Source organism: Aedes albopictus, chromosome 3 (genome assembly GCF_035046485.1).
Source record: "Aedes albopictus strain Foshan chromosome 3, AalbF5, whole genome shotgun sequence".
NCBI lineage: Eukaryota > Metazoa > Arthropoda > Insecta > Diptera > Culicidae > Aedes > Aedes albopictus.
This window is the reverse complement of record NC_085138.1, coordinates 195,977,103-195,992,874: the sequence shown is the minus strand read 5'-3', so window position 1 is coordinate 195,992,874 and position 15,772 is coordinate 195,977,103. Positions and strand designations below refer to the sequence as shown.

The 15,772-nt window shown below is 39.1% G+C and overlaps 2 protein-coding genes across 2 annotated transcripts in view; both read left to right on the top strand.

The window, feature by feature from the left end:
• Positions 1-15,772, top strand: part of LOC109411600 (tight junction protein ZO-1) — a gene marked incomplete in the record, with an annotated part of 419,854 nt that overhangs the window by 136,642 nt on the left and 267,440 nt on the right.
• On the top strand, positions 2,307-11,266 carry LOC115261638 (uncharacterized). Its single transcript, XM_062843140.1, has 3 exons — positions 2,307-3,180; positions 3,239-6,113; positions 11,196-11,266. The coding sequence occupies exons 2-3, from the start codon at positions 3,344-3,346 to the stop codon at positions 11,264-11,266; spliced, it is 2,841 nt and encodes a 946-aa protein (XP_062699124.1). The 5' UTR covers positions 2,307-3,180; positions 3,239-3,343.

Below are 15,772 nucleotides of genomic sequence, written 5' to 3'. Positions count from 1 at the left end.
GCTTTTTTTTTAGCTTTGATCTCCAAATAGACTAGGATAACTTTATCCCCTATATTTGGTAACAGAAACGGACTAGAACTATCCAAAAGTTCCCTTCGTTTCATACTAGGAATGGACTAGGATTCGTGATCCCCTACATTCCATAATTTCTCTTTGAACTCCAAATAGACTAGGATAACTTTATCCCCTATATTTGGTAACAGAAACGGACTAGAATCTTCTAAAAGTTCCCTACGTTTCATGATAGGAATGGACTAGGATTCGTAATCCCCTACATTCCATAATTTCTTTTTGAACTCCAAATAGATTAGGATAACTTTATCCTCTATATTTGGTAACAGAAACGGACTAGAACTCCTTGAGAGGTCCCTACGTTTCTTTCTAGGAATGGACTAGGATTTTTATTCCCCTACATTCCATGTTTTTGTTTCGCTTTCCAAATAGACTAGAATGATTTCATCCACTTTATTTAGAAACGAGCATTCTTTGAACTTCCTACGTTTTTATATGCATTTGAATTTCAGTGAATCTACTTAAATTCAGCGAGTGTGTCTGGAATTGTTTTTTCTGTCGTTGAACCTGAACGTTTAGTTCATGCTTTTGTGTTCCTGCTAATGGATCGAAAATAGACGTTCAATATTTGAACTATTCTATATTTCATTTCAATTCATATATTTCATCTATTCTTATACATGAAACTTTTTTTTTTTAGACTACAATAGTACTTTTTTTCATGTAATGTATTAGTTGGTTAACAGAAAAATAGTCTTAATTGCTATTTCTTCTACTGATTTGTAAATCATGTTCACAAGCATAGGAAGGAAACACTCATGCAATATCACTCACTACCATGCGTAATCTGACAATCCACTCAATGTGCCACAGGTTTTTCCCGATTGAATCGAATATCGTAAAGATTGTGCACCACGCGTTTAAAGATTTATTTTTTTCATCTTGCATTGCGATTTTCTAGGACTCCTTTGTCTTTATTTTGTGCCATTTTTATCTGGTAAATCTCTTCTCTGCCAGTAAATCTCATGTATTTTTTTTTTAATTCTGATATAACTTGGCATGTTAATTTTCACTTACAACTCTTTTATTTCTGATACGTTGACGATACGGTACAATCTTCCTCGACATTTTAAGTTTCGCGTGACGAAAACCGATAACTAACGATAAACGACCTTCAGTTTGTAAAATTGAATAAGTGAATATCTTTCTTCGCTTTTAACAGCCTGATGATGGTGATAAACCATTATACATATAATCTATTCTAACACAGGTAATAACAAATAATTGAGAAAACTATGCAATGGTAAAATCGATATAATTTACAAATTGTATGTCCATATTGTATCAAAATCGTCCCATTACAAGTTAACAAACATTTTAAAATAGGTTTGTTTCATATATCTGAAAAATGAACACATTATATCAAATGACTTCCACAGAACGAAGCCATTTTATTTCAAATGTTAAATCGAATTAACAAAGCAGCTATACCATTTGCCGTCCCGTTGCTAAGCAACTGTTACTGTTAAAAATCCTCTACATAGAGATGAGCGGAAGTTACATATGTCGATTCGGCAACGCTGTTTATTTTGTTTACAACAGCTGCCAACACTTGCTAAAAAGCTAGATGTTCAAACTTTGTGCGTGACTTCGTTGTGGTTCAAGTTGTTTTGTTTACATTTTCTAATTATGGTAGAATTTTTTTTCAAAATTTTATTGAAATAGCGGAGCAATCGAAGAAATCTGAAATTTATTGCAAAAGTGTTACGCTAATCATATCGGCAGAAGTGAAGCAAGAAGTAGCAATGGAAGTTTTTTCGACAAGTGCAGCAACAAAAGTGTCATTATAAGCATGAGCTTTTGAAAGCAGAATTAATAAATTTTTATCTTTTTACTAAACTTACATATGCCGCCAATTTCTCGATATTAAAAATAAATAATTTCAATTCATTTAGTTCCGATTGCAAAACCTTTCATACGACGCCTTTCTACGAACGATAAGCATGTTCATTTGGCTTACACTTTGACAGTTCTCTCTGCACGATTGGCTCACAATGGCCGCCTCCGCAGATCTCTATAATGTAGGATTACTAGTTACTGTCAGCAGCAAATAACAAATTATCAGAACAAAGTGTCAACCAAGCTTTCGTGATAAATTAAATCAGTGCACTGATTTTTTTTCAATGAGCAAACCAAATCTTGTAACATTTCTCACAGGAATTCCTATGGGAATTCCTCATACCCGAATATGGTTTTTCTTACCTCCCACCTTTGGTCAATAACTCCTTATCTCTCCTTTTTTTGTTGGCTCTTTAGATCACTCCTTACTTTCTGATTACTGTATAATTTTCTAATTCCAAATGACAAATCTCACAATATTACCAAAGAGCTTTCATCGACGACGCAATTTCCTTGTCTTTGTAATGAATAGACTCTTTCAACAGTCCTGCCTTATGGTTACTTCTAAACACTATACATACACTTCACTTCTCAACAGTTCTGCTGTTTTAGAATACAATGCACTATTTTTTTTTAACACAGATATCTTAATCGCGGAAAATGAACTTTTATTCTCGTCGCCAATGTAGAAGAGCGTGTAGATCGGTTGTTTACTATATTCACAATGACGTTTAATTCCTGATTCCTAGATTAGCCTACTACAATAACAATTGTGTTCTCAGCCTACTACAACTGGCAGCACTGAATCGACGCCAGTCAAAAATGACATCGATGTGAAGTCTCTGACTGAGGGAACGTCACAACGGTCAAAAAGAAATTAAAAACATTGTCTATTCGCATGTGATACGTATTCAGAACATTCGCAAATATTGAATTTACATCATAAATTAATTTATTAATATTTTGGAATTGTGCGCGAGTGCCTATATCTGAGTTATTTCGTTTATACCTCGTAAGAAGATTGAAATAGCTTAGTTAACTAGAAGTTAATCATGAATTCATTTATATAGGCTAGCACAACCAAACATTGCATCTCTAACCTCTGCTATATTAAGGAATCACAATTATTGTACCGTAAGTTCAGCTGAAACTATTTATCTGGATTGTTATCTTATTAGATACCTTCACTAGGCAAACTGCTCTCTAATCTTGCGAAGAACAGCGAGAAGTATAATTTGTTGGGCAAGACCGGAATTGAAAGACCAAATTGTGAGTAGTATTAACACCGGTCTCAAACTTACCATATTAATAAATTTTCCTTTCTTAGCTTTAAGAATACGGCACACCAAACACCGTGCGATTCTGTATCGAGGTCCGAAAGTCTACCCAACAAACTTAAAGAATTTGCTTCGCGGAATCTGTGGACAGAAGGATGCCGGAGACGGATAGAAACGACTGTAAAGTCTGCCGGCGATCGAACAACCTGGACAACATGGTGTTCTGTCCACGGGGTGAAGAATGGTATCATTACCAATGCGCTGGGGTGAATGAATCTGTTGCGGACCGAAGCTGGGTGTGTGGTAATTGCTCGATTCTGCCACCCATCGATCCACCTGGGCAAACAAGCACTCCGGTGAGTAGTGTCCCATCTGTAGCGACGACACCTTCTGCCGGTCTACCGTCAATCGCGACCAGTGCACCACTCGGGTTGCCACCACCAGGAATGTCGACTGCTGCACAGGGTCTGGAAAACCCAAGACAGTTGATCTTAACAGACCAGGCAAGGGCTAGCCTTCAGTGGATTCAGGAACAGCGTGAAAACTTGGAGAAGGAGATGGAAGAAAACCATAGACAAGAAATGGAACGGAAGCGGCAGGAATTGAGGAAGCTTGCCAATAAAGCTATGTTAGGCATCGTTGACAGAACGCATGAAGGCATTGGGAACAGCTTGTGTGGACAGTCTGCAGCGGCGGGAGCCAATAAAGTGCAGAACTGGATGCAACAGATGGTCGGCGAAATGAGGAACCTTTCGATTGCTCAACCGAGCGGAAGGGCAGAGGAAATTATGTCGGCTGCACCTACGTTTGACATCAGTTCCTTTCTGACCACTTCAGGTACGTCTGTGCACGGACTTGACCCAAACCCGTCGTCAACTATCCACGGATCGCAAGGTAGGTCAGTGGTTATTCCGACAACAACTATTCCTCCGGTTCATTCGATGCCAGTCGGACCATCACAGTTAACCACTGATAGTTGGCTAGGTGCAAACATGCAGACTGAAATCAATCGTTATCAGCACTTAGGGGCGATGCCAAGAGGGTTAGTTAGTCGAGTGCCACCAGGGTTGGGAATCAATACACAAACAAACGTTGTGACAGCCTGCTCTACGGTTCCAACCGTGGGTCCTACTTCGAATCATTCGGGCTTTTCGGTAGTAACCGGTTCATCGGTAGCTGGTAATCCGTTGACAAATACTCTGTCACAACCACAATTCTATGCTGGGATAGCAACAAACGTGAGTGCACCCTTCGTGCAATCAGCAACATCTTTTCCTAACTTCGTTCCTGGGCTGGCTTTCAACACCGCGATGAATGGGAGTAGTCAGGCCTTCCAGCAGTTTCCAGATGCAGGATATGCAAATAATGTTGGTGTAAATGGAGGAGTTCCGCTTGGTCAGAATAACTTCCAAAGTCTTCCAAGGATGCCTAATCCGCTAGCTCAGCTTCAAATCGTTCCTACGCAACACCAGCTTCTGGCGAGGCAGGTTATGCCCAAGGACCTTCCTCCTTTCCGAGGGGACCCAGAAGACTGGCCCTTGTTTTATAGTGCGTATGTGAACTCGACGACGGCGTGTGGATATTCAGACGTCGAGAACCTGGCCAGGCTTCAGAAAGCATTGCAAGGCAGGGCCTTTGACGCTGTTAAAAGTCGGTTGTTACTTCCGGCGTGCGTGCCACAAGTGTTAAACACACTCTACATGTTATTTGGCAGACCAGAACTGATAATTCAAACGATGTTGAACAAGATACGCGAGGTTCCGGCACCACGATCAGACCGATTAGATACACTGATATCATTCGGTATGGCCGTCCAGAATTTATGTGACCATTTGGAGGCAGCAGGACAGATAGCACACATGTGCAATCCAACGTTACTACAGGAACTGGTGGAAAAGATTCCAGCCCAACAACGGTTGGATTGGGCACTTTACAAACGGCAGTTTATGGCGGTCGACTTACGTACATTCTCGACCTACATGTCAACTCTCGTCGCTGCAGCATCCGATGTCACAGTCATCACAGACACTAAGCAGTCACAAGCAGGAAGAAGTGATCGAGGAAAAGAGAAAAACTTTCTCAATGCACATTCCGTGGCTGAGCCATTTAAAAAGGAAATTTTAGAGGAAAACATATCCGGAGTGGTGTGCTTAGCTTGTAACGGACCCAATCACAAAGTTAAAGATTGCGTGATCTTTAAGAAATGGGGTCCTGAGAATCGATGGGAAATTGTTAGAGAAAATCATCTCTGCAAAATGTGCTTGGGAAAACATGGGCAGCGGCCTTGCAAGCAACAAGGAAATTGCGGAATGGAAGGTTGTCAGCTACGACACCACCCGCTGCTGCATGTTGAATACCAGAAGCAGCAAGTTACGTCCGAATTGGAGCTGAATGCAGGAAGTGTAAATGTGAGTTCCGGAGAGGGAGTTAATGCTCATCATTCTACAGGAAATGCTACAATGTTCCGTATAATTCCCGTAAAGCTTTCCTGGAATGAAAAATCCGTCGAGACCTTTGCGTTTTTAGATGACGGTTCATCGATGACGCTCATGGAACAGTCAATTGCCGATCGTTTGGGCATAGATGATGGTGAATCACTTCCTTTGGGCCTAACATGGACGGGCAACATTAACCGGCAAATTCCAAACTCCAAGCGGGTTTCTATTGAAGTTTCTGGTCAAGGCGCTAGTAAAAGTTTTGCTCTGAATGATACTAGAACTGTCCCGAACCTAGAACTTCCGAGGCAAACTCTGAAGTACAAAGAGCTGGCACGTCAATATGCCCATTTAAAAGGGCTACCGATGAGCAGCTATGAAGCAGTTTCGCCTGGTATATTGATAGGCTCCAACAATGCTAGCTTGATTGCAACATTAAAGCTACGTGAAGGAGAACTTGGCGACCCGCTGGCTGCTAAAACTCGATTGGGTTGGTCTATTTACGGACATGTAGCTAATATGCGTGAGGCACAGAACTTTAGCTTTCATATTCGTGAAAATTACTTTGGGAAATATGAAAACGAAAGAAAATCGGAAAACTCTCGTCCCAAATCTTTAGGGGATGGCACATGCGTTTCAAAAGGTTCGACGAAGCAGGTATTAAGAGAGATCACACTCGATAAGCTGAAGGCAGACAAGGATTATGTATCGAGTGGAACAGAAAGAAAGATAGGTTGCAACAAAGCAGTAAAATCTAGAACACGGACCAGAGGACGTGTTCTGTCTGATATTCAAGGCCGAGACGGATGTATTCGCCAGGCAGTCGTACGGACTGCATGTGGAGTCTTCCGTCGCCCCGTATCGAAGCCAGCAGTGCTCCAGTTAAGAAGCGAGAGTAACGCAGAAGACGCAGCGGAACCGGAAGTGCGTTACGGGCCGGGGGATGTTAACGACACTGGCAGCACTGAATCGACGCCAGTCAAAAATGACATCGATGTGAAGTCTCTGACTGAGGGAACGTCACAACGGTCAAAAAGAAATTAAAAACATTGTCTATTCGCATGTGATACGTATTCAGAACATTCGCAAATATTGAATTTACATCATAAATTAATTTATTAATATTTTGGAATTGTGCGCGAGTGCCTATATCTGAGTTATTTCGTTTATACCTCGTAAGAAGATTGAAATAGCTTAGTTAACTAGAAGTTAATCATGAATTCATTTATATAGGCTAGCACAACCAAACATTGCATCTCTAACCTCTGCTATATTAAGGAATCACAATTATTGTACCGTAAGTTCAGCTGAAACTATTTATCTGGATTGTTATCTTATTAGATACCTTCACTAGGCAAACTGCTCTCTAATCTTGCGAAGAACAGCGAGAAGTATAATTTGTTGGGCAAGACCGGAATTGAAAGACCAAATTGTGAGTAGTATTAACACCGGTCTCAAACTTACCATATTAATAAATTTTCCTTTCTTAGCTTTAAGAATACGGCACACCAAACACCGTGCGATTCTGTATCGAGGTCCGAAAGTCTACCCAACAGTATTTATGATTTATATTACAATAGAATCAAGCATAAGTTCAATATTGTCGAAGATCTCTCGATTAAGCACCAACAGCATAAATGCATGCTGGTACCCATAACCACCAAACCACGTTCTTTTCCAAATCACGCCGTCCACTATTAAACACCAAGCAGAGGGTGTCTTCCTCCCGATGTGGTGTATGTTGCATTCCTGTGGCATCACTGCTTGCTGCAGAGAACATATACAGTGGGTAATAATGAGAAGCAAACCGGAAATGTATACATTTTTCTTGAGTTTTTTTTTGCATTTTTATCTTCCATCGTGCTCATTCTTTCGAGTTTGTGAGTCATTGCCGCCTGGGTTGATTCATGCCTGTCAAATGTTTGAGCTGCAGTCTGCAAGCAAGAGACTGCATGCAGGTTTCGTACGTGCGATCGCCAGAGATCAAGAATGCGCTGTCGTCGATGTTCTTTGTTGTTGTGTTTGGGATGATTTTGTGCAGGTACCACCACCGGTCCGATAAGGTTCAACAATTTAGTTTGACCTTGAATGACGACGGAGGAACACAAAACTGCAGTTAGCTTGATTTTGTTTTGATCGTTGAGCAACGAGGGTGCGCAGTTCTGATGATATAGCATACAGAACCCATTCAGCCATGCACTTCAGATCAGGACAATGATAATTGATTATTTTATTAATAAATTACATATTTGGCCTGATGAAACAATGGATAAATATTGGGCTTACACAATTTGGCTTGCGCGAATCATCTAGTCCTCTGGCAATTTTGATAGTTTTATCTTTTAACTTAAGATTGTCAATTTTTGTCACATTTTGTCAATCATCTATTCTACAATATCATAATAATTTGGTTGATGTTGGATGATGTTGACATCGATACTTCAAGCATATATTACTATTTTTGGTTGATTCCGGAACACCATGAATATAATAATTATTAGAACCAGTAACGTAACAAGATCGCCATAATGGCCAACCCATGCTTTAGCTTTTTTAAGAGCACTTTCTCAAAGACTCGTGAATAAATATAGGGTCTTGTACCATTTGGGCAGGTGTACCTATTTTGGGCACTTGCCGCTATAACTAAGCCAATTTGAACCGATTGATTTGAATTTTTGTACTGAGTTAGATACTGTACGTGCGTAACTCTATACAAAATTTCAAATCAATCGGTTTCAAATTGGCTTAGTTATAGCGGCAAGTGCCCAAAATAGGTACACCTGCCCAAATGGTACAAGACCCTACCTGGTATTTTTATGTGAATGTTCCTACAAGTGAGTAAAGCTACAAGACAAACACAAGGAATCTGTTTTGATGGTTGAATTGTTGGATTGGTGACAATGACCTGGAAATTAGTTGTAAACTGAGTACATACTTCCGAATTCGTCTTTTGAAACATACTTTAATTTAGGTAAATTGAATTTGGAGCGACCCGCAGTTCACGATAATTGAGTCTTTATCAAGAATTGGACCCGTCACCCTCAGCATAGTTACAGTTGTGGCTATATAAGATTGTCCATCATGTATCAGAATGCCGGCTCCATAGGCACGTTATCCACCATTTGGGACCTGTGCTATAATAAAAGCATATTTCATCCAGCAATGGAAGAATGGTCAGGTATCAATCCAAGGTGAACAGCGATTGCTGAAAACAGCTCCTCGATTTGAGTTCGCCAAGCGATAACTATCTTCAACATGTTGGCCGAGGCAAGTGTCTTGACCCTCGAGCAGTCGCGTCTTTGACTACCTGCAGCGACACCGCGCTTACGACGCAACCGCTCCCGGGTTAATAGCAGCTTGGCTATCTGAACAGAAAGTTTTTTTTTTTTTTTTAGCGGGCAATTAACATTTAACATTTATTTACATATAAAAATACAATTACAATTGATTTTCACAAAAGCACTTTCCAGTGAGCATTACAGCTCTTTTAAGGAAGTGCTAGAGAAGTTCTGAATCTACTATTACAAAGATCATAATGTACATTCGTGTGCAGAAGAAAAGCAATTCAAGATTGTAATGTTTGATACTAATTGGATAGTTGAAACGGTCAACAGCGATGGTGGGCGGTGAGTGGTGATCGATGGGTGGTGAGCAGGGTGGTCCGACGGCTGGCGGAGAAAAAGCAGATACAAAACGGTTTAATGTTATTAATTGACAAACCGTATTATTTGGGATTTGTAGGATTACAGCATTATCCAAGGTAACGTACAAGATTTTGTTTCAAATGTTTTCTCAATAATTTTTTGAAGATTTTCAAACTTGCACAGTTTTTACATGCAGCTGGCAGGTCATTGTACATTTTACTTCCTGCATACACGAATTTTTTTTCTGCCAAACTCCGTTTGAAGTCTTCCGATAACTATGTTTCCGTCGTTCCAGGAACCTCTCGTCCTAACAATCCTTCTAACTTGTGTGTTATGGTGCGTTGAAGTATCGGTGATGATTTTTCGTACTTGTACAAGAATTTGGAACACTTGCAATGCTTTTACTGGAAGCACTGAGTCCGCTGCTTCAGTGTAGAGTATAACGGTTGAATACAGTGTCGGTTTGCCATTTATTATCTTTAAGCATCTGTTTTGAATCACTTGGAGTTCTCTTAAAACAGATTTACTGGCTGAACCCCAACATGTTACTAAGTACATCAGTCTGGAGTTGAAAAGCGTGTGATACAGTTTAATCATCCAGTTTTTGGGAATGAATCCAGAAATTTTCCGAAATATCCCGCAAATTGAGCTTAGCTTTATTTTTAGCATGTCGACATGAGCAGACCATTTCAAAGTAGAATCCAGTACAAGTCCGAGAAACAAGTATTCTTCAATTACGAACCCATCAACTTCCAAGCTATCGCGCGGTGGAAGCCGTTTACGGGCAGAGTGGAAAATCATATACTTAGTTTTGACAAGATTTAGAGACAGTAGGTTTGTGTTGAAGAAATTTCGTAATAACAGAATGTCTTCTTTGATTTGCCTATGTAGCTCCTCGACGCAGGCTCCTTCATATAGCAGCGAAGTATCGTCAGCGAAAAGTCGTAATTTTCCCTTTAAAGGTACACAGCAAAAATTTCTGAAAGTTACACCCGACGTAAACAAATTTGACATTTAAGTTTCTATTCCATCTCACTGAATTTTACATTAAACAATTTCTTGTATGGAATGTTGAACACAAGCTTCATATTGAGAGCAACCTGTAAATTTTAAAACAGATTGAAAAATGTGTGTGATATGACGGGGTCCTTTTGTTACAGGTGATATGATGTAATATTTTCTAACTGTGTAGCTTGGAAATATCATTTATGAATAGTAGGAAGAAGATGGAACCTAGGTTGCTGCCTTGGGGTACGCCTGTTCTTATCTCACCATGGGGGCTTTTACATTCTCGAACCACAACAAATTGCCGACGGTTCATGATGTAACTAGTTATCAACGATCTGGCAATGCCTCTAAATCCCAATACATCTAGTTTGTCGATCAGCATTCTATGATCAATAGTGTCGAACGCTTTCTTAAGGTCGATAAAGAGTGCGGAAGCCAACTTTTTGCAGTCAAGAGAATCATAAATGTTATCCACTAGATCGCTACAAGCTGTCAGGGTGCTAGAACCGCTTCGGAATCCATATTGTAGCTCACTAATTATACCAAACCTTTGCACAAATTTTGTGATCCTATCGGCTAACAATTTCTCCAAGATTTTATCCATAACGGACAGACAGGATACCGGCCGATAGTTGTTAAGATCCTTATTGTTGCCGGACTTGTATATTGGAACCACACGAGCAAGCTTAAGACAATCAGGATACTGACCGGTACAAATAATTTCATTGAACACATCTGAGAGTAGTCGAGCGAATAATTCGAAGTGAGTTTTTGAGTCCAATTTGTTAATGAGAATCAACACCTCATTTACTGTTGTCGGAGTTAAGTAGAAAGAATTCTGCTGGGGAACAAGTGTACCAAACTTGTTAATGTTCATATCACTGTTGATGTTGGCTGCTAATGATGGTCCGATATTACAGAAGTAGTCGTTGAAAGCAGCAGCGATGTGATTTGCATCCGAAACGAGCTGACCGTCAATCTGAACCGATGAAATACCTTGTTTTTTCTGGTACTTTCCGAGATTAGAGTTGATGAATCTCCATGCTGTCCTAGTATCGGCTCTTTCAAGTTGTTTGTAATAGTAATCTCGTTTGCATTTCGTTTTCTTTTCTTGGAGTAGTTTTGACGCACGTTGAAGCATTTCTTTTACTGCAACGTTTTGTGGATAGCGGTGGTATTTATACAACGCGTTTTCTTTAATTCGTATCAATTTCATCAAGTCGTAGGTCATCCATGGGCAGTTACCTTTCAATGTAGCTTCTAAAGTGACTATTTTAGTACATTTATCAGATAGTTCATTATACTTTCTTATTACATATTCCAACTTCCCGTTCGCATCACAATCTGAAGGAATTTGCATGCTTGATTGCAAGAACAGTTCGTTGAGTTCGGTGTGATTAACCACCCTTTTAGTAAAGGTTTGTTTGCTTACTCTGTCTTCAAGACGTAGATTAGTTGCGATTAGACAATGATCGCGGAAGTCATTGAAAACTGTTTCGTTAATTACATTTCCAGCAATTCGTCCCGAGCACGCAACATGATCCAGGATATTCCCGCTTGTTTTTCTCGTGATCATCGTGTTTGTTACAAAAATGTTGTATGATTCCAAAAGTCTAGTGTATTCTGAGACAATGTTGTTTGATGCTAAATTAATGGGAATATTTATGTCTCCAAGCAATAAGCATTCCTGATTGCTATTGCTAGTCGCAATCATGGATTCGATTTCGGACAAAAATCGTCTGGCATCAAAACTTGGTGGTCTGTACACAGCGTGAACCTGCAACTGCTTTCCTTTAGTTAACAGTTGAATATGAATGTGATGGAAGCCATCAATTGTTCTGTTCGAGCATAGATTGAACTTTAAATCGTTTCGAATAAATAAGGCCAATCCCCCATGCTGGTCAAATTTTGCGGATAACATCAGTGCCTGTTCAAATATTGTCAAAAGAATTTCTGTAAAACCAGTACCTTGTAGATCTCCATGGAACCACGTAACAGAAATTTGTTCAATAAATTTCAACTTTAAGTTAAATAACTCCAAATATCATAAAATTGGAAATTCCACTTTGTGGCGAAATTGATCAGTATACAATTAAGCATCGGTTGGAAAGGAAAATTTCCTTCTCCGCTTAATTTTGCTCTTCTTAAACCGAATAACGCGTCTAAAATCTTACAACTAGTGAATTCAAGACTTTAAATGCACTTTGAAATTTCCCCTAAAACGCCCAAAGGTAGGCAATTTCATTTGAAATAAGTGATTTCTATCACAATAAATGATTATTTCATCATAAAATGAACTTCTTATAACTATTTCATGTTCTGATTAGCTGCATAACATCCCAACCAAGGCTCCACAAAAATTTTAAAACAGAGAATTTACGGGAAGTCCTATTAGCAATCAATTGTTTAGTAGCAATGATTCCAGCTAAATGAGAAATACATTGCAAATTCCTTAACCTTCCGTAACTCGCGCGGTTGGCCAGCACCACCAGCACCACGCTAAGGCTGAGTACATAAAGCGAGATTTTGTCAGGGTGTTGTACAAAATACAACAGCGCGATCAGTCGAGGGTTAAAAAAATAAGGCAAAACTAACTTTTTTCTAAAAATTTATAAGTCTACACTCATCTGTAGACATCTACGAATCAGATGACGTAAATAGTTTAAGATCATTACGACGCTTAAGAGTTCCCAGTATGGAATTACAATGTAGTACCCGAATGATCAATTTCACCCCGCTGATCAATTTGACCTCGGTTTACGGTATCAAAATTTCATGATTTGTGCAAACGTAGGAACAGTAACGACATTCGGCGACATCGCGCCCGAAACCGGTCGACGAAAGGTAAATTGTAATATCTTAACGATTGTAAGAACCAGGGTTGGTAACCATCAGTTCCGCCACCGACCAACGACAAAAAATTAAAAAAGTTCGTCAGCTAATAAAACTCCGTCACTTGCATCATCATCAGCGACCAACAGAGAAACCACGACGAGGATGAACCGAAAATACTTACTAATAACACTAGTTTACAAAATAAAACGAAAGTCGTGAACTTCTGTCAATGACCAAAACTTATGAAGCACAATTTAGCACTGATTTCGAAACCGTGTTGCAAAAAAAAATAAGTAGAACAGTTTTTGAGTTTTAGCTCAATATTGAGTTTTACAACTTTTTAAAATATGGAATTAACTAAAATTCAAATATCTTGCGTTTTGTTCAACCAATTTTAAATCTTTTTTCATATATTAAGAGCTGAATATAATACCCTTCGACCATCTGAATGCAGGTGTTACGTCAGATTGATGAAATTCAAAAAATTGGCGAGTTTTAGGAATGATCTCCTTAAATTTTAGCAAAATTTCCAAAAATATATTGAAGACATGTATGTATTTTTTTCAATGAGAAAAAAAATAAAAAAAATCTTTCTCATTGTTTATTTCACATGTCATATCGTCGGTTTCCTGCAATAGGGGCACAACTCAAAATTTGTCATTTTTGAGATTTTGATGGCAAATGATGAAAATCTATGCAAACTTTCATCTCACAAAGACCCGTTCCGAAATTCGTTGAGAAACAAGAGATTTTTGCATTTTCACCAATTTTCCGCAATAAAGGCACAACTCAAAATCAGTCAACTTTTTCAATAATCGATGAAAAATAGTTATCCAAAATTCATGAAACTGATAGTCCTTACGTCCCTTTCCATGATACAACAATCAAAATTCGTTTACTTTTGTCGAATAATGAGAAAAATAAGTGAACTTGAAGGAGGTGCTTCAAGATTGCCAATTTTCAAACGCTCATTCTGAAAATTCACATTTTTTGAGTTGTGCCCTTATTGCAGGAAACCGACGATATGTAGGCGAAATACAGTAAAAATATCAGCTAAATCGGAGCATTGATTACGGAGAATGAGATGTGTCAAGTGAGCGACTTTGCTTAAAAATAGCATAGCATAGCATGAATACTTGCACAAATCTTGGATGGAGTTGCAAAGTTGAATTTCCATTGACATTGCTGATGCCGCTACTATCTACAATGTCATAGATTCACTCAGCTCCACACACCTGGCCAAGTCCTTGCAAGCATTTATAAATCCCTTCATCAACTTAGAAAGAGCCCAGAACTGAAGCATCTTCCAATAGATGAAAGGATGTTGAAAATAGCGAATTTTCAACTTATATGCAGTTATAAAGTAAATATACTGAAGTAGAATTATTTATAAATAAATAAATAATATTAGAAAGATCTCACCAACTGTTGTGGGGTTTTTGTGGTTCAATGCCGATAATCTAATTGTCTTGATTCTTGTTCTTCTCTGTAAAGAACAACACAATACTCAGCAAAGAACAACACAATACTGAACACTCAGTGAGCGACTTTGCTTAAAAATAGAACAAAAATCGATTTCAAATCATCAACCTTGTATGGAAAGTCGAAAACATTTCCGCTCTACTGTAATTTTTTTCCTTCGCATTTTTGAACTCAGGGCATGATTCTACACCAAAAATGATTATCAGCTTATCGAGTTCAAAAATACTGTAAACTAGTGTAATCTTACTAAGAACTATAAGTGTTATGTCTCGTCTCACGTCGCGCGAATTGTAAATGTCTAAGAAGGTCTTTGAGGAGTTTCTGAGAAACTGGAAAACTTAAGCAAATTTATATAGAAAATTTAAAGATTTCTGAAGACTTCATTTTCTGATAGATTCTCCAAGAGAAACACTAACATAAACAGTGGAATATTTTGCGAAAATCGAAGGGCGTAAAAAAGCTAATAATTGCGAAAAGGACTGCGTACTTTTTTTAGTTGGAAGATATTGATACATTTTCTACGGTATAATTCGGCTAAGTCCGTTAAACATTTGCACTATTCAATTGATTGGTCTCAGTGTATTTTGTGCCTGTTCGGGAAGACCGCTGAACAAGTGCTTCTATGCTGTGCGGTCGGTCAGCCTCAATGGTCCTCAACCACCGCCACCACCACCGATGCCATAAGCATCAGTTTCGGAATTCTTCGACTAATCCCCACAAAGCCAAAGGAGGCAGCAAAAAATGCATATAATGCGTATTGCAACAGCATGATTTATTTTATTTTCTTCTCTTTCGATCGATGCACACACAAGAATTACCTGCCCGTGCTTCTTGTGGGTCTCTCGTCTTGATCACCTCCTCCTTCCCTAAGTCTGCGCGCGTGTCTTAGTGCAGCATTCCAAAGCTTAGCCAAATGTTTCGACAGGGAGTCGCGGGATTTTTCTATCTCCTTTGCCATATCGCTTTTTATAGAAGGTAAGATGGGTATGGTATCTCGTTCTTGCTTTCCAGTCGCCGTCGTCGTAGTTTTCGTAATAAAGGTCACTCACAAATACCTTTCGGTCTCAGACTCAGGGTGGCGATCGCGATCGGTTGGGTCCAGTGGTGGAAAGCTTTCAAGCTACCAACACCAATGCGAATCAGTTATACGAAGGTAAATGTACAAGCCGTCGTAGCTGTG

Bases quoted from the DNA above. Each gene is read 5' to 3' on its own strand.
- LOC115261638 (XM_062843140.1), top strand. From the start codon at position 3,344: ATGCCGGAGACGGATAGAAACGACTGTAAAGTCTGCCGGCGATCGAAC. The intron at 6,114-11,195 runs GTTGGTCTATTT...CCGATATTACAG, and splicing joins GGCTGCTAAAACTCGATTGG to AAGTAGTCGTTGAAAGCAGC.